We start from the raw sequence: 26161 nt of genomic DNA, 5'->3' as shown, positions 1-26161 counted from the left end.
TTTAGTTTCTGCAAGTCTGATACGTTCTTGCAGTCACCCAGGTTTAAGGGAGAGTAAAAAATAAGAAAAAGGAGGATGAGTTTTGTCCTACTACATCTCTGAAATTTGAAGTCCCTTACCATCTTACCTGACGGGGAAATTACCATTAGGATCTCTTCCATAAAAAGAAAGATGGGCTTGATTTGTTTCTTCAAAAATCCCCAAGACCTGCTGTTGTCTTTCCAGTTGGAATGATCTAGGATGGAGCAAAGACTTCTCTAAAAGCATAAGGGGAAGTGACTGGCCCAGATTAGCCAAAGAGAGTTCACCAGGGAAGAAGAAGCAGAAATCAAGCTGGGTTAACCGAATGTGATTTTACAGACTTTGTGTGGTTTAAACTAAGAGGCTGGAGGGTCAGGGAGGAAAGGGAGAGGCTTACTGGTATTTATAGAAATGTTTAAGAAAATTCAAAATTGTATGATAAACTGTAAGGGCAGTAATGCTGTAACTGACATTTTGGTTGTCTCCCAACATTCCATTCTGCCTCTCCAGCATGCAGGGGCAGAATGCATTTTCAGAGGGGCAGACCTTGGTGCCAGTTCCAGGGGTAAGTTCTCATTGGCATCAGCAAGCCAGTGGTATCCTACGCCCTTGCCAGATTACTGTTCCAAGAAGGACACATATGCAAGGCCACCATGGGGATCAACTCAGGGGTGGGCACATGAGCTAAGATGCCCAACCAGCGCTCAGCACAAACTCTGGTTTGTTGGATGAGGCACATACACTGTCTCACTCTCTCTGGACTTAGACCAAGAAACACATAGCTCAGGGGCCTGTTGGCAGTCACCCTGCAACCACCAGGAGAGGGGGAACCGACATGGGATGAAGCTAATCACGTGGTAGGTAGAAGAGAAAGACAGGTCTTTGATGACCCTGCTGAGCCTCTGAATTAAGCCCACCTTGAAGGCCACTCTGCAAATGAACTTGCCACTTACCTAACCCAACACCTTTCTTCATTATTTAAGCCATTTTGAATTAGGTTTTCTATGTTTGGAAACTAAACAGACCTGAGAAACAGCCCGGCATTTGAATGGCTGGACTTCTGTAGAGTCTAGAAAGTTACCACCAAAGCTGAGTGGTTGCTCAGATCCAAAAGTGATGATCTTCCCTCTGCCTGGGGAGCTCTGAGCCCTGGAGGATAGGCGAGAGTAGCAGGGGAGGCTGCTATCAGCTAAGCCAGTGACCACATGGATCTCCTCTGGTCCAGAATACATGCCCTCAATGTCCTGCCATGATAACATCAGTAAACCCACTATCCCTCTTCCTTGCCCATTTATGATATTTTTATTAGAATGCAGAATAAAAACCTCAGCCAGAGCCCAAACCATTCATTCACTCAGCAACTATATATGAAGGTCATACCAAGTCCCAGGCACTATACAAGTCAGGAAAACAATGGTTATCAAGACTGACATGGTTCCTGCCTTCATAGAATCTACAGTCTAGTTGAGAAGACAGATATTGAACAAATAATTGCAAATGTGTAAGAAAAAAAAAAACTTCTTGAAAAAGAAGATATAACAGGCTACCATCAACAATATAAAAGGGATAGCTAACCTAACCTAGGGGTCAAGGCAGGACTCATTTAGAATACCACATTGATGCTGGAATTTAAAAGCCTAAGTAGGAGTTAGCCAGAGTAGATGTGGAAATGGAGAGTTCCAGGCAGAGGAAATGGACTGTGAGGAAGACCATGGCATTTAGATGGCTGTGGCTGGTGTGACATCGTGGGTGGTGGTGTGAACAGGGAAAATGGGGAGATCTGAGACAGGAGAGGTAAGCAAGGATGGAATTATGTAGTTCCCTGAAAGCCCAGTTAGTTTGTAATTTATCCCAAGCATAACAGGAAGCCACTGAAAAATTTTGAACAGTGGAGTGACATGCTCAGATTTGCATTTTTAAAACATCATCCTGATTTCAGAGTGAAGGTTAGATTTAAAGAGGGCAAGAGAAGTCTAAGTGAGAGTTAACATTGGCCTGAATTAGGACACAGCCGTGGAGAAGAAGTGGACAGACATACACATTCAGAAGGTGTGATCAACAGGGCATGGAGGCCGCCTGAATGAGTCCCACCCTCACCTGAGCACAAGTGGGGAAGGTGAATGCAGGGGCACTGGGCTTTGTCCTGAGGGTCCCAGTGAAGGAGTATACGAATCATTTCTACACCCACCCATGCACTTTAATCTATTATTCACTATTTCTCTCCATTTTGCAGGAGGAGATTCTCATTTTTCCAGCAATATGAGGACAGAAATGGAATAAACTGGAGAAGCCTTCCACAAATGACAAATGATCAGAAACAAAGCATGAGGTGCTTTCTTTTTCCTGTTGAAGGACAAGTACAAGAGGGAAATGTATACCTGCTTCAGGTGTGCATTTAAGCCTTCATGCGTGGCCTTCAGTAGTGCCCTCACTGTGAAACTATCAGGATCTTCCTTGTCTCGAATTTGAGATTCTTTTAACAGCGACTCCAGTTTTTTCCTTATGAAAGATTCCACTTGATGCTCAGTGGTCCCGTTATTCTGTGAAGAATTAAACAGTGGAAATAATTTCCCTTAAGGAACACAGAATCACTTAGAACACAGCCTTCACTCAAGCCAACACTGCTGCTATAATCTCTCTCTCTCAATTACCTGTAAGAAGTTAAGCTTATTGTACCATTTTTTGTCTTTCTCCCACCAGCCCTCCACCAATCCCATAAAATAATGATGACTATGACTGCATTCAACCTTTAACAACCCTATAGTCTTATTATCATTCCCATTTCAGAGACACAGAATCTGATGTTTAGAGAAATAAGTTGATCAAGGTTACAAAGCTAGCAAAGAACTGAGGCAGGATTCCAACTCAGGGCTCCTAAGTCCTTCTCCCCACACTACTTTACACTTTCACTAGAGGGAAGGCCAGGGAAAGTTTTGGGAGAATAAGTTTTCTGTACCTACATAGGGAAATTTGAACAAGAATATGCTATTTAAAACAAATCACTTCCTTCACTGAAGGGAAAAAAGTGCTATGGAAATCTTTGGAAAGGAGGATTATTCTGAGATAAAATTTCTTTCCTATCTCTGCCCCACTATGTAATTGGAGGGAATTCACTACTGATCTGTGCCATGACTCAGCACTGTAATTACCTTAAGATCACAACTAATTTGAAGTGTTTTGGATAACAAAGCTCTGCCCATGTCTGGGGGATAATTTACACAATGTTTAATTGATCAAGGGATCCAGATTTCCTAGAAGTCTGCTTAGTGCAGCTTTTTGGCCCCCTTGTTCTACCTGAAACCAACGGCCCAGGCTCTGTTCACTGCTTCTCCCCTTCTCAACTCCCTCCCCCTTCCCCTACGTCCAACACCCTTCCATAAACTCTTCAGCCACTTGCCAAAGGCCAACCCACCCAAAGGCAAGGAAGGGGCGCTCCTCCACCAGAACAATGTCCCTAGTCCTCACCAAAATTTTAAGACCCATTTTTCCACTTGCAAATTTGTTACTAAGAGGTCATTATATTTAAACAAGAGAATGGGCAGTTTTTCAGTAATGCATTCATTTTCACAAAATCTTATAAGAGCAAAGCAATATAAATACAAAGGGAAATTGGGGGGAAAAAAAGCTACATCAGAATAGGTTATTGAATTTCCCTGTATTAATATCTCATGCATGAATATCTTTAATATACCCAGTGAATGAGGCACTCCACTTCACTGGAGGCCCTCAGGTCCTGCAGGAGATGCAGAGGTGGAAAAGAGCTGGCCTTTGACATCAGGAACAAAGATCCATTAGGCTAACAAAGGCAGGTCCCCAAACATCCTACCCAGGTCCGCACAGCTGCCTGCAAAAGTACAAATGACCAGCACAACAGTGGTTCTGAGAAGGAACATGGCGTTCCTGCCTGACTGACCAGGAAGACCTCAAAGAACAGGGGGGACTCTGTATGGTAACTAAAACTTCAACAGTGATGAAGAGATGTCATCCATCACTGTAGTAAAGGTTTTACATTAGCAAAGCGTGTTTTATAAACATAGGAACAGATTCGTTTTCCTGGAGCAGAAGTTCATGAAGGGGGGTAGTGGCAGATAAAGTTGGAAAAGTACTTTGGGAACAGGTTGTGTAGGTGCCTGAAAGCAAGAAGTCAAGAGGTGTGGAGTCGCTGAGAGTCTCTGGGTAGACAAGTGCCTCAGCTGCATTTTAGAAATAACAGTAACCAGGCAGCATGTACAGAAAGACAAAAGGTACCTTAAAAATGAAAAGCCAGACGCGAGGATTGGTTCAAGATGGCGGAGTAGAAGGACGTGCTCTCACTCCCTCTTGCGAAAGCAGAGAGCACCAGAATCACAACTAACTGCTGAACAATCATCGACAGGAAGACACTGGAACTCACCAAAAAAGATGCCCCACATCCAAAGACAAAGGAGAAGCCACAATGAGACGGTAGGAGGTACGCAATTACAATAAAATCAAATCCCATAACTGGTGGGCGGGTGACTCACAAACTGGAGAACACTTATACCACAGAAGTCCACCCACTGGAGTGAAGGTTCTGAGCCCCACGTCAGGCTTCCTAACCTGGCGGTCTGGCAACAGGAGGAGGAATTCCTAGAGAATCAGACTTTGAAGGCTAGCAGGATTTGATTGCAGGACTTCAACAGGACTGGGGGAAACAGACTCCACTCTTGGAGGGCACACACAAAGTAGTGTGCATATCAAGACCCAGCAGAAGGAGCAGTGACCCCAGAGGATACTGAACCAGACCTACCTGCTAGTGTTGGCGGGTCTCCTACAGAGGCGGGGGGTGGCTGTGTCTCACCGTGAGGACAAGGACACTGGCAGCAGAGGTTCTGGGAAATACTCCTTGGTGTGAGCCCTCCCAGAGTCCGCCATTAGCCCCACCAAAGAGCCTGGGAAGGCTCCAGTGTTGGGTCGCCTCAGGCCAAAAAACCAACAGGGAGGGAACCCAGCCCCACCCATCAGCAGACAACTGGATTAAAGTTTTACTGAGCTCTGCCCACCAGAGCAACAGCCAGCTCTACCCACCACCAGTCCCTCGCATCAGGAAACTTGCACAAGCCTCTTAGATAGCCTCATCCACCAGAGAGCAGACAGCAGAAGCAAGAAGAATTACAATCCTGCAGCCTGGGAACAAAAACCACATTCACAGAAAGATAGACAAGATGAAAAGACAGAGGGCTATGTACCAGATGAAGGAACAAGATAAAACCCCAGAAAAACAACTAAATGAAGTGGAGATAGGCAACCTTCCAGAAAAAGGATTCAGAATAATGATAGTGAAGATGATTCAGGACCTTGGAAAAAGAATGGAGGCAAAGATCGAGAAGATGAAAGAAATGTTTAACAAAGACCTAGAAGAATTAAAGAACAAACAAACAGAGATGAACAATATAATAACTGAAATGAAAAATACACTAGAAGGAATCAATAGCAGAATAACTGAGGCAGAAGAACGGATAAGTGACCTGGAAGACAGAATTGTGGAATTCACTGCTGCGGAAAAGAATAAAGAAAAAAGAATGAAAAGAAATGAAGACAGCCGAAGAGACCTCTGGGACAATGTTAAAGGCAGCAACATTCGCATTATAGGGGTCCCAGGAGGAGAAGAGAGAGATAAAGGACCCGAGAAAATATGTGAAGAGATTATAGTCGAAAACTTCCCTAACATGGGAAAGGAAATAGCCACCCAAGTCCAGGAAGTCCAGAGAGTCCCATACAGGATAAACCCAAGGGGAAACACACCGAGACACACAGTAATCAAACAGGCAAAACTTAAAGACAAAGAAAAATTGTTGAAAGCAACAAGGGAAAAACAACAAATAACATACAAGGGAACTCCCATAACGTTAACAGCTGATTTCTCAGCATAAAGTCTACAAGCCAGAAGGGAGTAGCATGACATATTTAAAGTGATGAAAGGGAAGAACCTACCACCAGGATTACTCTATCTGGCAAGGACCTCATTCAGATTCGATGGAGAAATCAAAAGCTTTACAGACAAGTAAAAGCTAAGAGAATTCAGCACCACCAAATCAGCTCTACAACAAATGCTAAAGGAACTTCTCTAAGTGGGAAACACAAGAGAAGAAAAGGACCTACGAAAACAAACCCAAAACAATTGAGAAAATGGTCATAGAAACATACATATCGATAATTACCTTAAGCATGAATGGACTAAACGCTCCAACCAAAAGACACAGGCTTGCTGAATGGATACAGAAACAAGACCCATATATATGCGGTCTACAAGAGACCCACTTTAGACCTAGGGACACATATAGACAGAATGTGACGGGACGGAAAAAGATATTCCATGCAAATGGAAATCAAAAGAAAGCTGGAGTAGCTATACTCATATCAGATAAAATACACTTTAAAATAAAGAATGTTACAAGAGACAAGGAAGGACACTACATAATGATCAAGGGATCAATCCAAGAAGAAGATATAACAATTATAAATACATATGCACCCAACATAGGAGCACCTCAATACATAAGGCAACTGCTAACAACTCTAAAAGAGGAAATCGACAGTAACACAATAGTAGTGGGGAACTTCAACACCTCACTTACAGCAATGGACAGAGCATCCAAATAGAAAATTAATAACACAAGCTTTAAATGACACAATAGGCCAGATAGATTTAATTGATATTTATAGGAGATTCCATCCAAAAACAGCAGATTACACTTTCTTCTCAAGTGTGCATGGAACATTCTCCAGGATAGATCCCATCTTGGGTCACAAATCAAGCCTCAGTAAATTTAAGAAAATTGAAATCATATCAACCATCTTTTCTGACCACAACACTATGAGACTAGAAATCAATTACAGGGGAAAAAAACGTAAAAAACACAAACACATGGAGGCTAAACACTAAGTTACTAAATAACCAAGAGATCACTGAAGAAATCAAAGAGGAAATCAAAAAATACCTAGAGGCAAATGACAATGAAAACATGATGATCCAAAACCTATGGGATGCAGCAAACGCAGTTCTAAGAGGGAAGTTTATAGCAATACAAGCCTACTTCAAGAAACAAGAAAAACCTCAAATAAACAATCTAACCTTACACCTAAAGGAACTAGAGAAAGAAGACAAACAAAACCCCAAGTTAGCCAAAGGAAAGAAATCATAAAGATCAGAGCAGAAATAAATGAGATAGAAACAAAGAAAACAATAGCAAAGATCAATAAAACTAAAAGCTGGTTCTTTGAGAAGATAAACACAATTGATAAACCATTAGCTAGACTCATCTAAAAAAGAGGGAGAGGACTCAAATCAATAAAATTAGAAATGAAAAAGGAGAAGTTACAACAGACACCGCAGAAATACAAAGCATCCTAGGAGACTACTACAAGCAACTCTATGCGAAAAAAATGGACAACCTGGAAGAAATGGACAAACTCTTGGAAAGGTATAACCTTCCAAGGCTGAACCAGGAAGAAACAGAAAATATGAACAGACCAATCACAAGTAATGAAATTGAAACTGTGATTAAAAATCTTCGAACAAACAAAAGTCCAGGACCAGATGCCTTCACAGGGGAATTCAATCAAACATTTAGAGAAGAGCTAACACTCATCCTTCTCAAACTCTTCCAAAAAATTGCAGAGGAAGGAACACTCCCAAACTCATTCTATGAGGCCACCATCACCCTGATACCAAAACCGACAAAGATACTACAAAAAAAGAAAATTACAGACCAATATCACTCATGAATATAGATGCAAAAATCCTCAACAAAATACGAGCAAACAGAACCCAACAACATGTTAAAAGGATCATACACCATGATCAAGTGGGATTTATCCCAGGGATGCAAGGATTCTTCAATATATGCAAATCAATCAATGTGATACACCATATTAACAAACTGAAGAATAAAAACCATAAGATCATCTCAATAGATGCAGAAAAAGCTTTTGACAAAATCAACACCCATTTATGATAAAAACTCTCCAGAAAGTGGGCATAGCGGGAACCTACCTGAACACAGTAAAGGCCATATATGACAAACCCATAGCAAACATCATTCTCAATGGTGAAAAACTGAAAGCATTTCCTCTAAGATCAGGAAGAAGACAAGGATACCCACTCTCACCACTATTATTCAACATAGTTTTGGAAGTCCTAGCCACAGCAATCAGAGAAGCAAAAGAAATAAAAGGAATACAAATTGGAAAAGAAGAAGTAAAACTGTCACTTTTTGCAGATGCCATGATACTATACATAGAGAATTCTAAAGATGCCACCAGAAAACTACTAGAGCTAATCAATGAATTTGGTAAAGTTGCAGGATACAAAATTAATGCACAGAAATCTCTTGCATTCCTATACACTAATGATGAAAAATCTGAAAGAAAAATTAAGGAAACACTCCCATTTACCATTGCAACAAAAAGAATAAAATACCTAGGAATAAACCTACCTAGGGAGACAAAAGACCTGTATGCAGAAAACTGTAAGACACTGATGAAAGAAATTAAAGATGATACAAATAGATGGAGAGATATACCATGTTCTTGGATTGGAAGAATCAATATTTTGAAAATGACTATACTACCCAAAGCAATCTACAGATTCAGTGCAATCCCTATCAAATTACCAATGGTATTTTTCACAGAACTAGAACAATAAAATCTTAACATTTGTATGGAGACACAAAAGACCCCGAATAGCCAAAGTGGTCTTGAGGGAAAAAAACGTAGCTGGAGGAATCAGACTCCCTGACTTCAGACTCTACTACAAAGCTACAGTAATCAAGACAATATGGTACTGGCACAAAAACAGAAACATAGATCAATGGAACAGGATAGAAAGACCAGAAATAAACCTACACACCTATTGTCAACTAATCTATGAGAAAGGAGGCAAAGATATTTAAGAGACTGTCTTTTCTCCACTGTATAAGTGGTGCTGGGAAAACTTGACAGCTACATGTAAAGGAATGAAATTAGAACACTCCTTAACACCATACACAAAAATAAACTCAAAATGGATTAGAGGCCTAAATGTAAGACCAGACACTATAAAACTCTTAAAGGAAGACATAGGAAGACTACTCTTTGACATAAATCACAGCAAGATCTTTTTTGATCCACCTCCTAGAGTAATGGAAATAAAAACAAAAATAAATGGGACCTAATGCAACTTAAAAGCTTTTGCAAAGCAAAGGAAACTACAAACAAGATGAAAGGACAACCCTCAGAATGGAAGAAAATATTTGCAAAGAAATCAACAGACAAAGCATTAATCTCCAAAATATATAAACAGCTCATGCAGCTCAATAGAAAAAAAAAAACAACCCAATCCAAAAATGGGCAGAAGACCTAAATAGACATTTCTCCAAAGAAGACATACAGATGGCCAAGAAGCACATGAAAAGCTGCTCAACATCACTAATTATTAGAGAAATGCAAATCAAAACTACAGTGAGGTATCACCTCACACCAGTTAGAACGGGCGTCATCAGAAAATCTACAAACAACAAATGCTGGAGAGGGTGTGGAGAAAAGGGAACCCTCTTGCACTGTTGGTGGGAATGTAAATTGATACAGCCACTATGGAGAACACTATGGAGGTTCCTTAAAAAACTAAAAATAAAATTACCATATGACCCAGCAATCCCACTACTGGGCATATACTTAGAGAAAACCATAATTCAGAAAGACACATGCACCCCAATGTTCATTGCAGCACTATTTACAATAGCCAGGTCATAGAAGCAACCTAAATGCCTACTGACAGACGACTGGATAAAGCAGATGTGGTACATATATACAATGAAATATTACTCAGCCATAGAAAGGAATGAAATTGGGTCATTTGTAGAGACGTGGATGGATCTAGAGACTGTCATACAGAGTGAAGTAAGTCAGAAAGAGAAAAACAAATATCGTGTATTAACATATATATGTGGAACCTAGAAAAATGGTACAGATGAACCGGTTTGCAGGGCAGAAATTGAGACACATATGTAGAGAACAAACGTAAGGACACCAAGGGGGGAAAATGGCGGGGGGGGTGTGTGTGTGTGATGAATTGGGAGATTGGGATTGACATATATACACTAATATGTATAAAATGGGTAACTAATAAGAACTTGCTATATAAAAAACAAAATAAAATTCAAAAATTCAAAAAAAAAAAAAAAAAAAGGAAAAGCCAGACGCATTGGTTCCCACTGCGAGCACTAAGACCAATGTGCTGGTGCGGGAGTTAATACAGGTGAGAGAGAGTTTGAGAGCATTTTGCATAAAACAAACATATATTGAGCTGTTATATGCAAGGTGAAAACATTGATAAGGTACAACCCCACTGTCATAGAACTCTCAGTGTCACAGAGGAGACAGACACATCAGTGCATAATTACACAACAGGTGCCTGTAGGGTTACAGATGGGCACACAGAGGAGGGGCAGCTCGCCCAGCCTTGGGAATGCAGGAGAGACTTCCAGGAGCAGAGGACACTTGAGCCGAGCCTCAAAAGAGGCGTGTATTAGGCTCCTGCGGCTGCTACAATAAGTTACCACAAACCTGGTAGCTTAAAATGAAGAGATATTTATTTTTTCACAGTTCTAGAGGCCAGAAGTATGAAGTCAAGCTGTTGTCAGTGCTACTTTCAGCCTCCCCAAGGCTCTCAGGGAAAAACCCTTCCTTGCTTCTTCCAGTTTATGGTGGCACCAAGCACTCCTTGGCTTGTGGCAACATAACTCTTGTCTCTGCCTGTCTTTGCATGGCCTTCTCCTGTTGTCCCCACTCCTAACATTAATAAAGGATGAGCTGCAAATTAAGGACAAAATAAGGACCCACAAAATAAGGACACTTGTCATTGGATTTTTAAGGGTCACCCGGTTAATTCAGAATGATCTCATCTCAAGATTCTTAACCTAATTACATCTACAAAGAGTCTTTTTCCAAATAAGGTCAAACTCATAGGTACCAGATGGTAGGACTTGGACATATCTCTCGCTGGCCACAAATCAACCTTCTACAATGGGTTGTATGAATAAGAGTTGATAATCTGGCAAAGAGTAGGGTAAAAGCATTCCAACATGAGCAAAACTTGAGCAAAGCAGTATCTATGAGAACTAGTAACCTATATGAACATGGAGAAAAGAGCACCGGGAAACACAGAGAAAGCAACTAAGACTTTATATGCTGTGCTAAGGCTTACAAAGCGCTGTCATGTAACAACACTTTGAACCACCCAAGACCCTTTAAGGCAGCATAAGACTAGCCAGATTTTACTCATAATGATGCAGAGGCAGAAAGATTCAACACCTTGTCCAAACACACATGCCTATGAAGTGGCTGAGTTGGGACGTAAGACTTCCAATTCAAAATTCTGTGTCTACTTCACCATACAGCGCTGCAGTCGTCCCTTTTCTACTGTTACAGAAAAAGATAAATTCCTGAGTCAAATTAATCATATTTTAAATAATCTTTATTCCTACAGGACATCTGGGAAATAAAGCATCACAATCCCTCTGTAGAAAAATATACAATAGTAGGTTTCACTTAAGGTCAGAAGTGAATCCAAGAGGGACTTCCCTGGCGGTCCAGTGGGTAAGACTCCAAGCTTCCAATGCTGGGGGCGAGGGTTTGATCCCTGGTCGGGGAGCTAAGATCCCACGTGCCATGCAGCCGAAAATAAATAAATAAATAAATTTCTTAAAAAAAGAAGTGAATCCGAGAAAGGAAGTCCAGGTCTCAAACTCCCAACACGTTTCATCAAGTGACCCAGAGCCTGGCAGGGAGCACGTGTGTTGAAAGATCCAAAAGAGAAAGCATGTAAGAGCACCTAACATGCCTGGTGTCGCACAAATGCCCCAAGTAAGTAAGCATCAGTTTCCTTGCCTGGCTCAGGGCCACGTGAGGAGTCAGAGACAGCGAGGAAATGAACCGTGGCAGTTATGCCCAAACACTTTCAGCAACAGCAAAACAAGGCTAAAGATACAAAGCCGGACCGACTGGTGCTGGTGAAATAATGAATGCTTAACACAAAGGCTATAATTATTCACTTCACAGCCTCTCAACACTGGGAGTTGCTGAAGGAACGATATTTCTGCCTGTTGATCTTTTTCTTCCCTGTGATTTACAGCACAAGAATAAATAAATGTGTGGCTGAGGTTTCATTAATATATTATCGTTCGGCCCCGGAACCCAATAGCACTACCGAAAGAAAGCTGAGACACACTTAACCTGGCAACAGTCAGCCGCCGTGCAGCTGCAGCAGGGACCAGAGCTGAAAGCCATATGCATCTTGCTCTTTTGTTCCCTGAGCGGTGGGAGAGGGAGGATATTGCAGCTGGAGTGGGGCGGGGAGGGGAGAGCAGCCCTTCAATATTGTCTGGAGTAGTTTCCACCTGAGCCGCAAGCAGGCTTCCTAATTCCCATTTCTGAGAAGCAAATATGATCTAGGAATATCAACCACAAATAAATAAGTCAAATACAAAACACATTCTTGTTTTGTCTCCAGCGTGAAATGAAAGGATCACTGGAAACAGAGAGGGCTGACCACTTCCAGGCTGGGAAGCAGCAGGAAAGGGGAGGGAGTGGGTTGGGAGTGGGCTGCCCCTTAATGAGGGGTTCTCTCGACCACCATGCAGAGGGGTGCTCTACCTGGGCTGCACACTGGAATCACCAGGGACATGTGGCAAAATTCCAGGCCCCACCCCAGACCAATTACATGGGATCTCTGGGCGAGAACCAGGGCATTGGGATTTTTGAAAGCTCCCCTGTCATTCCAATGTGCAGCCAAAGTTGGGGCCTTTGCTTTAAAAATGAAAAACAAAACACTGGAATATCTCACTGTCCCAAAATGTCTTTTTTCCCCCTCTGGGCTAGAGTTGCAGACAGGAAGGATAATATATTAGCTGCCCTTTGTGAGTGCCTTAGAGCTCTCCAAGCTGGCCACCTGAGTGTCTTGGGCTGAAGAGGAGCTGCTTCTCAGCCATCCGAGGCTGTGCATTTACTCCTGTCCTCTCCTGTCTCCTGCCTGCTCCTTTAGCTCCCTTAAAACACTTTCTTCTGCTCAAGGACCAGCTCAGGACTTACATTAGCAATAATCATGCTGCAGCTGCTATTCTTCTTACTGATCGTATCTAACATTTATTGAGTACAAATTATGTGCCAGGCATTGTTCTGAGTTCTTTACAGAGTATGAACTTAACTTAACCCTTATGATAATCATTTTCCTCTTTTTTCTTCAGTTAAATAATGATTTCATTCCTTTACTACATAATAAGTCAAATTTATACAACTATGGCAGAGGATGAGAATGGCTTATATTTCCAACCAGGAGAAGTCACTATTCCTTTTTGTAAAACTTAAGTATAGTTGATTTACAATATTATATTATATTAGTTTCAGAATGGAAGAAAATATTTGCAAACGATGCAACCGACAAGGGATTAATCTCTAAAATATACAAACAGCTCATGCAGCTCAGTATCAAAAAAACAAACACCTCAATCAAAAAAGGGACAGAAGCACTGTGGAAAATGGTATAGAGGTTCCTCTGAAAACTAAAAATACAATTACCACATGATCCAGCAATCCCACTCCTGAGCATATATCCAGACAAAACTATAATTCAAAAAGATACATGGACCCTTATGTTCGTAGCAGCACTATTCACAATAGCCAAGACATGGAAACAACCTAAATGTCCATTGACAGATGAATGGATAAAGACGATGTGGTACATATATACAGTGAAATACTACTCAGCCATAAAAAAGAATGAAATAATGCCATTTGCAGCAACATGGATGCAACTAAAGATTATCATACTAAGTGAAGTAAGTCAGAAAGAGAAAGACAAATACCATATGATATCACTCATAAAATATGACACATAAGAAACTATCTATGAAACAGAAACAGAATCAGGAACACAAAGAACAGACTGGTGGTTGCCAAGGGGGAGGGGGGTGGAAGAGGGTTGGATTGGGAGTTTGGGATTAGCAGATGCAAACTGGAATATATAGAATAAACAAAAAGGTCTTACTGTAGAGCACAGGTAACTATATTCAAAATCCTCTGATAAACCATAATGGAAAATATGAAAAAGAGTGTATATATATATGTATAACTGAGTCACTTTGCTGTACAGCAGTAATTAACACAACACTGTAATTCAACTATAATTCAATAAAAAATATATTTTAAAAAAATGGGCAGAAGATCTAAACAGACATTTCTCCAAAGAAGACATACAGATGGCCAAAAAGCACGTTAAAAGATGTTCAACATCACTAATTATTAGAGAAATGCAAATCAAAACTACAATAAGGTATCACCTCACACCATTCAGAATGGCCATCATCAAAAAATGTACAGACAATAAATGCTGGAGAGGGTGTGGAGAAAAGGAAACCCTCCTACACTGTTGGTGGGAATGTAAATTGGTGTAGCCACTATGCAAAATAGTATGGAGGTTCCTTAAACAACTAAAAATAGAGCTACCATATGATCCAGCAATCCCACTCCTGGACATATATCCAGAGAAAACCATAATTTGAAAAGATACATGCACCTCAATGTTCATTGCAGCACTATTTACAATAGCCAAGACATGGAAGCAACCTAAATGTCCATCAACAGAGGAATGGATAAAGAAGGTGTGGTACATATATAATACAATAGAATATTACTCAGCCATAAAAAAGAACAAAATAATGCCATTTGCAGCAACATGGGTGGACCTAGAGATTATCATACTAAGTGAAGTCAGAGAAAGACAAATATCTTACATCACTTATGTGTGGAATCTAAAAAAAATGACACAAATGAACTTATTGACAAAACAGAAATAGACTCACAGACATAGAAAATAAACTTATGGTTACCAAAGGGGAAAGGTAGGGGGGAGGGATAAATTAGGAGGTTGAGATTAACACATATGCACTACTATATATAAAATAGATAATCTACAAGGACCTACTGTATAGCATAGAGAACTCTACTTAATACTCTGTAATAGCCTATAAGGGAAAAGAATCTGAAAAAGAATAGATATATGTATATGTATAACTGAATCATATGGTAGCTCTATTTTTAGTTTTTTAAGGAACCTCCATACTGTTCTCCATAATGATTGTACCAATTTACATTCCCAGCAACAGCGTAGGAGGGTTCCCTTTTCTCCACACCCTCTCCAGCATTTATTGTTTGTATATTTTTTGATGATGGCCATTCTGACAGGTGTGAGGTGATACCTCATTGTAGTTTTGATTTGCTTTTCTCTAATAATTAGTGATGTTGAGCATCTTTTCATGTGCTTTTTGGTCATCTGTAGGTCTTCTTTGGAGAAGTGTCTATTTAGATCTTCTGCCCAATTTTTGATTGGGTTGTTTTTTTGATATTGAGCTGCATGGGCTCTTCGTATGTTTTGGAGATTAATCCCTTGTTGGTCAATTCATTTGCAAATATTTTCTCCCATTCTGTGGGTTTTTTCATTTTGTTTATGGTTTCCTTTGCTGTGCAGAAGCTTTTAAGTTTCATTAGGTCCCATTTGTTTATTTTTGCTTTTATTTTCATTACTCTAGGAGGTGGATCAAAAAATATCTTAAGGCAATTCATGTCAGAGAGTGTTCTGCCTATGTTTTCCTCTAAGAGTTTTATAGTATCCCAGCCTTACATTTAGATCTTTAATCCATTTTGAGTTTATTTTTGTGTATGGTGTTAGGGAGTGTTCTAATTTCATTCTTTTACATGTAGCTGTCCAGTTTTCCCAGTACCACTTATTGAAGAGACTTTCTTTCTTCCATTGTATATTCTGCCTCCTTTGTCATAGATTAGGTGACCATAGGTGCATAGGTTTATCTCTGGACTTTCTATCCTGTTCCACGGATCTATATTTCTGTTTCTGTTCCAATACCATACTGTTTTGATTACTGTAGCTTTGTAGTATAGTCTGAAGTCAGGGAGCCTGATTTCTCCAGCTCCGTTTTTCTTTCTCAAAATTGCTTTGGCTATTCAGGGTCTTTTGTGTTTCCATACAAATTGTAAAAATTTTTGTTCTAATTCTGTGAAATGAATCACTTTGCAGTACACCTGAAACTAACACAACATTGTGAATCAACTATACTCCAATATAAAATAAAAATTAAAAAATTAAAAATAAATTGCTTATTCTTATAATATAGAGTCTATTAATTTAGCTGCTCTCAGTAAGAATCAGAATTTAGAACCCTTATTCTTTCTGTTTGTCTCAAGATTTTTTCACATAGTAATAGCTTTTTTAAAGAGTAGAGATCCCCAGGAAGATAAGGAGATAAAATGGATGACTTCAAGATTTCCAAGATATTATGGCCAGTCACACAATGTACTTGTGCAAGGTCATGAGAGTCCCCTAGGTTTGTAGACCTGCTCCTTCTCCAGGTCAGAGGTCAATGTCAGCCAGGAGAGGACACTCCTACCACAGTTCAGAGCCAACTGGGACAACCCCTTCCCAGGAGTGTGAACGCAACTTATGAAGGTGGGAGGCAGGTCAGAGAGCCAGAAAAACATTTTGACGTATTATTTTGATGTCTATTTAGAAGATGAGGATAAAGAAACTGAGGCCTAGAGTGGCAGAGCCAGGCTTTGACCTAGGCTCCAAAGCCTGTGTGTTTGATGACTGCTACCTAGTATGTCATCTGACCTACTCTGGGTATTCCAGGCTACCCTCAGCTCTCTTTCCTCTGAATTCACATTCTCTTAAGTCAATTCCACATGACATAACAATATGTCAAGTTTGTTATTATTTGTTGCCAGTGTGATAAGTGTGTCTCTCCAGCTAGATGAACTCCCCAAAAGACATAAATTTGAGAGGTCATACAAAATATCATGCTTGAGAGCAAGGATGGCCCATATAATTTTCCTCCTCTAAATTAATCACTAGATTAATTACTTTATCTATCACAACCCCATTTTCCTAATCTGTAAAACATTAGAAATGATAGTTTCAACCCCATCCCCATGGCTATAGGAATAAAATGAAATTCTATAAGTATAAAGTCCTTAGCATAGTGCTGGTGCTAATAAGGGTTCAACAAGTGGTTCATATTTAAAAGCTGATTTTAGCTCAGGTATAAAAAAATAATAGTACAATGTCAGAAAAATAGCAAAAGGTAATGTTTCTTCAGAGCTGTTAAGCATACATTTTTAAATGTTATTAGAGCAACCATTCTTCATATACATTAAGAAAAAAACAAAAAAATCCTGTCTAAAATGAATGTAAGTCTGGGTTTGTGCATCTGTACATACATGTGGGTTTATATATGACAGTGTACATTCATGCTTTGAAGTCCCCCACTGCTCCAATGACAGAAGAACTAACAAAGAGAAAAGTCATAATCTTGGTCGAAATAAAATAAACAAGATCACTGCAGATCATAAATGTAGCTGAGCTCCACATTCACAGTGGGCAAAGGTGGCCAAGAATTTATATCTTATAGTACAATAGAAACTAAAAGTGCTCCACATGCTGTGGGAGATTAGAGCTGGTCTCTTAACATGAAACCAAGGTGGTGAAGAAAGCTGGAATGGGATCCTCGCTTATAATAGGAAACATTAAAAAAAAAAAAAAAAAACCCAAAAAAACTACTGTGAGGAAGATTCAAAATTTAATATCAAAAGAGGGAAGAATAAGAAGACAACCAAAGTGCTGGTTTGCTTGGTGACTGAATGGGTAATATCTTCAACATCTCTAGTGTCAGAGAACTCTCAATCAATGTAAGGTCTGGTTAGGAACTAGGGGCACAGGTGGGCTGTGTGTATATGTGTGGGCACCATGGGGGTGGGGGGTGCTTAGTGTTCAAGTAGAAGCAATCCCAAAACCACTAGATAAGAAGGTTAAATACAGAAAGAAGGAGAATGGAAGGGGAAAAAAAATTCCACTCAAAACTGAATATTCAACCCAAAATTCTAAAACCCATGTGGAAAAACTAATGCTAAGAGGGAGGGCTAAAAACATCAACACATGGAAAGGAGACTTACTCTTTCACTTTGAAATAAATATGTTTAGATGCTCAAAGATATAAAGAAATAGCTCCATAAAAAGAACAAGAAACTAAGAAGCCAAACAGTAAAATAAGAACAGGTGTCTATGAAAAAAAAAAACAATAAAAATTTTGTAAATCAAGTACATAGTCATTGAAATTAAAAGAATAGCTGGGATAAACTCTAGACCAGACGTAGTCAAAGAGATAATTAATGAATTGGAAAATAATACTGTAAATATATAGTACCCAGAATCAGCAGAGACATAAAGAAAACATTAAAGAATTAAGAGATATAGAAAATAAACTAAGATTCTAACCTAAATCTAATAGTATTTCCGGAAAAAGAAGACTGATGAAATGGCATAAAAACATATTTGAAGAAAAAAACTGTTGAGAATTTTCTAGAATGAAAGAAAACATGAGTTCTCCAGTAGGAAGTGAATACTGAGTGCTAAGAAAAATAAACCTACTCCTAGTCATTTAATAGTGAAGTCACAGAACAGCTAGAATAGAAAGGAAAGACATATTACCAACAAGAAATAGTTGTAGAAAACAAACTTACGGTTACCAAGGGGGAAAGAGGGAGGGATAAATTGGGAGACTGGGATCGACATAGACACACTACTGTATATAAAACAGATAACTAGTATGAACCTACTGTATAGCACAGAGAACTCTACTCAATACTCTGTAATGACCTATATGGGAAAAGAATCTAATAAAGAGTGGATATATGTATATGTATAGCTGATTCACCTTGCTATACAGCAGAAACTGACACAACACTGTAAATCAACTACACTCCAATAAAAATTAATTTCAAAAAACAACAGGGATAGTTGAGTTCTCGGCAATAATTCTCAGAAGATAATAACTTTGAAATATAAGGGAAATATATACATACACATATCGATAATAAATACAGTACATTAGACCTTAAATGTTCATTACCTTAACTCTCTGGCAGGGCAGGGAGGAAGAAATTGTATCATATACTAGAAAACAACTGGAATCTTCAGCTCACCTTCCACTCCTCACCCCTTGTCACCAGGATGCAACAGCATGCCCGGCACGTGGGTGTTTACCGAGGAACAGGACCTCACAACATCATGAGGTAACTCATCCTTTCCATGAGTGCTGACAAGTCTTAAAACAACAAGATTCATAATCGTCCTTAAAATGGCTCAAATCATAAAATGAATAACTTAGGAAAGAAGGTCAATCTAAGGTAGTAGGGAGGGAGGAAACTATTAAAGTGTTTAGTGTGAGACATGCAGAGTGAATAATGGTTTTAGGGTACTAACATAACACAAAAAGTGGTTACATGTTACTCTACTAGGGCTTGTTTAAACTTGTTGGAAGGCTTGGTGTTCACGGGATGAGCTTCATGTAGGAGACAGACAGCTTGATGTTTGTACCTAAGAAGCTGGCTGAACCCAGATTCAGAGAGTGCAAGGAAAAAGATACTGAATAGCTCGGCAGAAGAGGCAAATAATCAGTGAGGTTGAACTATGGGGGTGGAAAGTCTGTAAGGCACACTGACATTAGAGGACCCCTTAAAGATGAATAACGGTGAGCTGGCCCCACTGAATCAAATCTGTTAGATTACTGTGCTGTGGCTGAAACGAAGCTGTCCCCGGAGTCTTTGAGCTGTGTGATTCTTGGGTCACTGAACACACCGGCTTTACCTATGGCTTATTACAGTATGAGCCAGATTTTCTCTACGGCTGAAGCCTCAAATTAATGAGGTAGAAGCTTAAAGGATTCAATTAATTCAAAAGAAAGCATTTCTTAAAAGAGCAAAAGCTTTCGGTGTGGTTTGAATCCCTTAGCTAGACGGTAGACTAGGAGGAGTAAGAAGGCCAGCGTGAGGGTCCTGCCTCCCTCTCTGTTCTAACGTCCGGGTAAAGCTGGGCGAGCCACAGATCCTGCTTCTGACCTCTGCATCTGCTGTTCCCTCCGCCTGGAACAACCTCCCCCAGATATGAGCATGGCTAACCTCGCCTCTTTCCGGTCTTTGCTCACATGTTACCTTCTCTGTGAGACCTTTCCTGGCCATCCCATCTAAAACGTCAACAGACCCTTTACACACACACTTTCTACATGTCTTCCCTCCCTTTTTCCCTTTAGCACTTACCACTGCCTAATACACTACACATGTTACTTATTGTCTATCCTCCCTTCTCCCACCAATGTAGAGACTCCAAGAAGGCAGAGATTTTTCTCTGTTTTGTTCATTGATATATGCCCCAACACCTACAGCATGTTGGTGCATCTCCAACAGGAGTTCCTCCATAAAAATCTTTTGAATGTGCCAACGAATCTTGCATAAGCCCCATGACAGTTAGCATTCCAGTGTTCACGAATGCTGAGCTGAAAATCTTTATTTATTGCAATAATTCAGATATAACTTATAAATCTAACCACATTCTGTTAACTTAAAACTGAGGTTAAGAACTTCCTCTAAGGTAATTATTGGTTTCATACAAACTATGCACAGTACATCCGCCTTTGCAGAAATATGATGAGACACTCGATTTAGATCAGACAATTTACATTCAACACTCAGATAAGGCATTTGAGCCCTCTGCTGACAACAGAACTAGAAATTGACCGATTATGGGATAACACTTTGGCTTTCTAAATACAGCACTGCCTTTTCTCAGAAGAGCTCAAAAATAGACCAAAAAAAGATTTGAAAAAGATGAGTAAAAACCTTATATATTTCCACTAGAATGTTGATTTCTTTATATATTTTCTCTCTTAAAGTCTAACAGAGAGACACTTGTAAAACGTTACAGGTAAGGTGCTCTCCACTTTCACTTAGGCCCAAATCAAAGAATCCAAATGAAAGAGCATGGCTAGCTTTATGGAATCACATTCTAAACTCTCGACCTATATGTGTTCCTAGACATCAACCAAGAGACTTTGAAGATTGAGAGGAACCCAGTTGGATATTTTCACAGGTGAATTTATTGGTTTGTTTCCATAAAACTATAGCTAATTCTCTTTTATAATTATAGATATTTAACTTAGAAAGTTAGAAGGCTCACTGACATCAGAAAAAATTTTATATTACTGGGTGGATTTAGAAACTAGAATAACTTGGGTTTTACTCAGAGCAATAAATGACTATTGTGATAGTATCAATAGCTAAATTTCCACCACTCATTTTCACTAAAAACTACATTCCTTAAACACATAACTTAGTCAAGACTCTCTGCTCCTTGCTTCTAAAGGATAGACTACTCTGAGGCTGGCAACCAAGAGTTTTGGGAAACAAGAGGCAAAGATATTGAAATTCAGAGACAAAAATCTGGCTTATAAAATAAAGCTTAAAGAAAGAACGAAATTACCTATAATCGCAAGTAATTAATTACAAAAATAGCAATTAGCTGGAAGAGCAAAAAAGAAACTAAAATATTAACTGTATTTTCACTTATGTAAATCTCTTGAGATTAATTTTCTGTAACCATAGCCCTATTAGTGGTATTTAATTGAGCTAATAAAAACTATTAAAAGGCAATAGATTAATACAGATGGTAATTTTTCCTTTTCACTTCAAGGCTGAGTCTTCTCCACTTCATCCCTTCTAAAATGCATTAAAGCCAAGAAAGAACTATCTACTGAGACTTCAGCTGTCATTAAGCTCTTGCCCTCTTTGAAAATAATACCAGCTCTCTTTAATACCTATAGGAAGTCATCACAGTTACTATTATTTCAAAGAGAGTAGACTTTTTTAATGATGTAGTAATTGAATTCAGGGCAATAATGTAAATTAGCAGATTTTATACAATATTTCTCTTTTTTTAGAGGGTAGAACAATGGTCCAGACATCTAGAGGAATACTACTTTTCTGTAGAAATGAAATTGTAAACCTTACAACAAATTAACATGAGCAGGTGCTACTCTCAGATTGTCATATGTTCCTGGAAATCACGTGAGTTGTAGAAGGTGGGGGAAGTCAAGAAGCCCTAGTCCCCCATAGTGATGGGGGTTGGGGGAGGTCTTTAAGCCTTACAGTTCTCCCAGGTTTGCATTTCCATTGGATTACCTGGCTAAACAGTGCTTTTCTACAAAGGCAACTCCTTGATCTAGGACAGAGGTCTGAAGCACCATGCAGTTGGCAAACTATTCTATGCCATTTTATCTGAAATGTGGCAAATTTAAGATTTAGCCAAGAGACCCATGTCTGGAAGAGCTTGGAAATCTTCTGGTCCAAGGTACATTCTCTTAGGGAGGGGATGAGCATTCTAGAGAAGCGTACACACTTGCAGCTGGGTTCTGCGAGCCAGCTTTGACAGGCAGCCTGGTGGGGCTTAAAGCCCATTTATGTAATCAGACAGTGAAATTTCCAACCGCAATTTGAGTTTTGACCAAGCTGTAATAGGAGGGAATTTGTCCCTGGAGAGAGGGTCAGATGGGTTAATCACTAACATTCCTTCCAACTCTAGGACACAAGTATCCTTGACTCACTCACTCAATAAACATTTGGGAGTCTTTGTGTCAGCACACAAAGTAATTTTCAATAAATATCCTTTTTACACTACAGCCACCATATCTGTGAAGATTCCAACACAGCAGCAATTTTTACTGTAGCACATAGAGGGTAAAAATTATGGCCAAGCCTGTAACTTACATAATGGAGCTTGAACTTGCACTCATCTTCAATTTCATCTGCACTGTCTTCATCGGAAACTTCCCCTTCCTCTGCATCATCTCCAAGGTGATAAGGTAACTTCTTGCCCTGAAATGAAACAAAACACTCAATTTAAAGATGAAAATTCAGCAAGATAGGGGTATGGGAATTAAGAGGTACAAACTACTATGTATAAAGTAAGCTACAAGGATATATTGTACAGCACAGGGAAATACAGCAATTATTTTATAATAACTTTAAATTGAGTCTAATCTATAAAAGTATTGAATCACTCTGTTATACACCTGAAACTAATATAATATTGTAAGTCAACTATACTTCAGTTAAAAAATAAAATAGGAAATGAAAAATGAAAATTCACAATAGCCAAAACGTGGAAATAACCCAGTGTCTACCAACAGATGAATGGATAAACAAAAAGTGGTATATGCATACACTGAAATGTTATTCAGCTCTTAAAAGTAAGGAAATTCTGACTCATGTTACAACATGGATGAACCTTGAGGACATTAGGCTAAAGGAAATAAGCCAGTCACAAAAGACAACTGTTGTATGATTCCACTTATATAAGGTACCCAGAGTAGCCAAATTCATAGAGACAGGAAGTAAAACAGTGGTATCCAGGGGCTGGAGGAAATGGGTGGTGGGGAAGATGGGAGCTGTTTAATGAGTATGAAGTTTTGGTTTTGCAAGAAAAGAGTTCTGTACATGGCAATGTCAATGTACTTGACACAGCTGAACTTTACACTTAAAAATGGTTAAGATGGTAGGTAAGTTCTATGTTGTGTGTATTTTACAATTAAAAATAATTTTTAAAAATTGAAAAATGAAAATAGACTGTCATACTGAGTGAAGTTAAGTCAGACAGAGAAAGAGAAATACTGTATGATATCGATGCAGAATCTAAAAAGAAATGATACAAATGAACTTATTTATAAAACAGAAACATCTCATAGAGAACAAACTTATGGTTACGGGGAGTGGGGGAAGAGATAGTTAGGGAGTGTGGGACTGACGTGTACACACTAATATATTTAAAATGGATAACCAACAAGGACCTACTGTATAGCACAGGGAACTCTGCTCATATTATGTAACAACCTAAATGGGAAAAGAATTTGAAAAAGAATAGATACATGTATATGTATAAATGAATCACTCTGCTGTACACCTGAAACTATCACAACATTGTTAATCAACTATTCTCCAATATAAAGTAAAAAGTTTAAAAAAAAAATGAAAATAAAATTTGTTATCCCCTTGCCAATCATTACTTCAGACTGACTTGAAGGCAGATCGCTTGAATTAGGGGCAAAACAAAGGGAGAAGAGACTTTCAAGAAAAGGCAGTTTTATTACTTCCAATTAAATACAATTAATTAGGGATACTATATTTACAAGTAAAAATCAGACCAGGCTTCTGTTCGAGAATATATGACTCGTCATATACAGGCATCACCCGATCCCATGTCCTTAGAGCAGCTTGTTCTCCTGAGCAGGTTAAACGCGCCCTTCTCTCCTGCTGGCTGTGTCCTCTGCACTGACCAGACCTGCTTTTATGGACAATGCAATGACACTCCTGCCCAGCCAGAACATGCCCCTCGCAACCACTCACCAACACACTTTAGGAATCAGGGGCTTTTGGACAACAAGGGGGAATTCTTATAACAAAATGGTAGAAAACCCAAGTTATAGAATTATACGCACATTATGATCTCAATGATATATAAAAACTCAGGGAAAAAAATCTGGCAAGAAATATGGCCCATTATTAGGAGTACGAATCTCTGGGTAACAGCATTATGGGTGATAGTTATTTTCTCCTTTTCTACATTTCCCAATTTATATTCAGAAAAAGTAAAAGTAAAAAAAAAAGCAGAAGGCATGGCCCAGGGGCCTGATAAGGGCTTCTAGGACAGCTAACCATCTGTATCAGTAAAAGCATCTTACTTGTAAGCAGAAAGGAATATTAATAGGAAATTGAATCACTCCCGGAATCTTGGGGGGCAGAGGGGGCAGAACCAGACTCTGTGGCTAAGGGACCAAGGTCACTGTGGTAGACAGCCTCTAAAATACCCCCAATGGTTCCTACCTCTTGGTATTCATGTACTTCTATAATGCCTTCCCCTTGAGTGTGGGCTGGACCTAGTGACCCCGTTGAATGAATGGAATACAGCAAAAGCATAAAGATGGGGGAAATTCTTTAAACGTGGAAGGATGTTCATATGCTTGGCAGCCAAAAGTAATGATAAATTTCTAAATATCATCCCAGACTACTACCCAGGCTGACCTTCTCTAAACTAGCGCTCCAGTGACTTCTGTTATATATTCCTGCTCTTCACACCGTGACTGGCCCGCCTTCAGCACTCTGGATCTTCCCCTCATCCATTTCTCCTCCCTCCACAGGACCACCAGCACAGTCAGATTTTCAGAGAACTCTCCCTCCCAGTTTCCTGCATCTTCCCTGATACCCAAAGCTCTTGACCTAAAGGGCTTGGCAAAGAGATAGATTCAAAGCTGGTTAAATCATTTATGTAATGAAAACAAAATCTATATTAAGAATCCAAACTCTTAGAATTTGAATACTTAAATATTTTCTTCAACTTACAAAAGGATGGTTATAGGTTTAAAAAGGTGGTATTTAATTTGCCTTCATACCCCTATGTAATATATTTCTTATTTGTATGTGCTATCTGCAAAGTGAAAACTACATTCTTTTCCACAGGAATATATATAGCTATAGATATATAAATGTGGCACTAAGCTTCAAATCCCCTTTACTTAAATGTGGCAGTAGGTGGGGAAGCAAGGAGAGAAAGTTGCCATCTAGAGTATTCACAAGGCGCCCTCACTTTCAGTCCTTTCAAAATCCCATTAAAAGACATCAGGGCCATATCTTCTGCCAGCTTTTTCCACATTCCTGGTCTTTGAAAGATACTTTATACAGGCAGATAGGAAGAAAAGCAACACCACAGAAGACTGTTTCTTAACGCCTCTTATGAACAGTGTTACGCCTGAGGAAAATTATAGAATAAACTTAGGTAGAATTTTATGAACTTAACAGTGGTCCAGTGTAAACAAAGAATGACCTAGGAGTCCCCTTCAGATATACATACTATTTCATGCAGGAGTCACACTCAAGAATTAGATTAATTCCTCCATGGTACATGGAAATATTTCTAGAGACTGGAACCATAGCCATCTCTTAGCTTTTAGCTGCATGGCCCCAGGACAGCGGTAACTGCTCTATGACACATCTGTAAAAGTAAAATGCTTGGACCAGATAAGTTTTCTTTCAGTAATGAGTCTATGGAAAATTACTAAGTTCGTTATTATTTTTGTTCAAAAGCAAATTTTTGTTTAATTTTTAGGAGATACATACACACACAGTTGGCCCTCTGTACCCAAGGGTTGGTTGAATCCACAGATGTGAAGAGCCAACTGTACTAGGCCATTTCATA

At 39.3% G+C, this 26161-nt stretch overlaps 1 protein-coding gene across 8 annotated transcripts in view; it reads right to left on the bottom strand.

Moving 5' to 3' along the window:
- Window positions 1-26161, bottom strand: part of PLCH1 (phospholipase C eta 1) — a 225755-nt gene that overhangs the window by 30132 nt on the left and 169462 nt on the right. For all 8 annotated transcript variants that reach the window (XM_082394321.1, XM_082394314.1, XM_082394317.1 and 5 more), the window contains 2 exons: window positions 22681-22788; window positions 2400-2561 (listed from right to left, as the gene is read on the bottom strand). In XM_082394321.1, the coding sequence (XP_082250447.1) occupies window positions 2400-2561; window positions 22681-22788 (270 nt within the window). The remainder of the gene's footprint in view (window positions 1-2399; window positions 2562-22680; window positions 22789-26161) is intronic.

The sequence above is a fragment of the Balaenoptera borealis genome, assembly GCF_965194805.1.
Source record: "Balaenoptera borealis genome assembly, chromosome: 5".
Lineage (NCBI taxonomy): Eukaryota > Metazoa > Chordata > Mammalia > Artiodactyla > Balaenopteridae > Balaenoptera > Balaenoptera borealis.
This window is presented reverse-complemented; position numbering and strand designations above follow the sequence as displayed.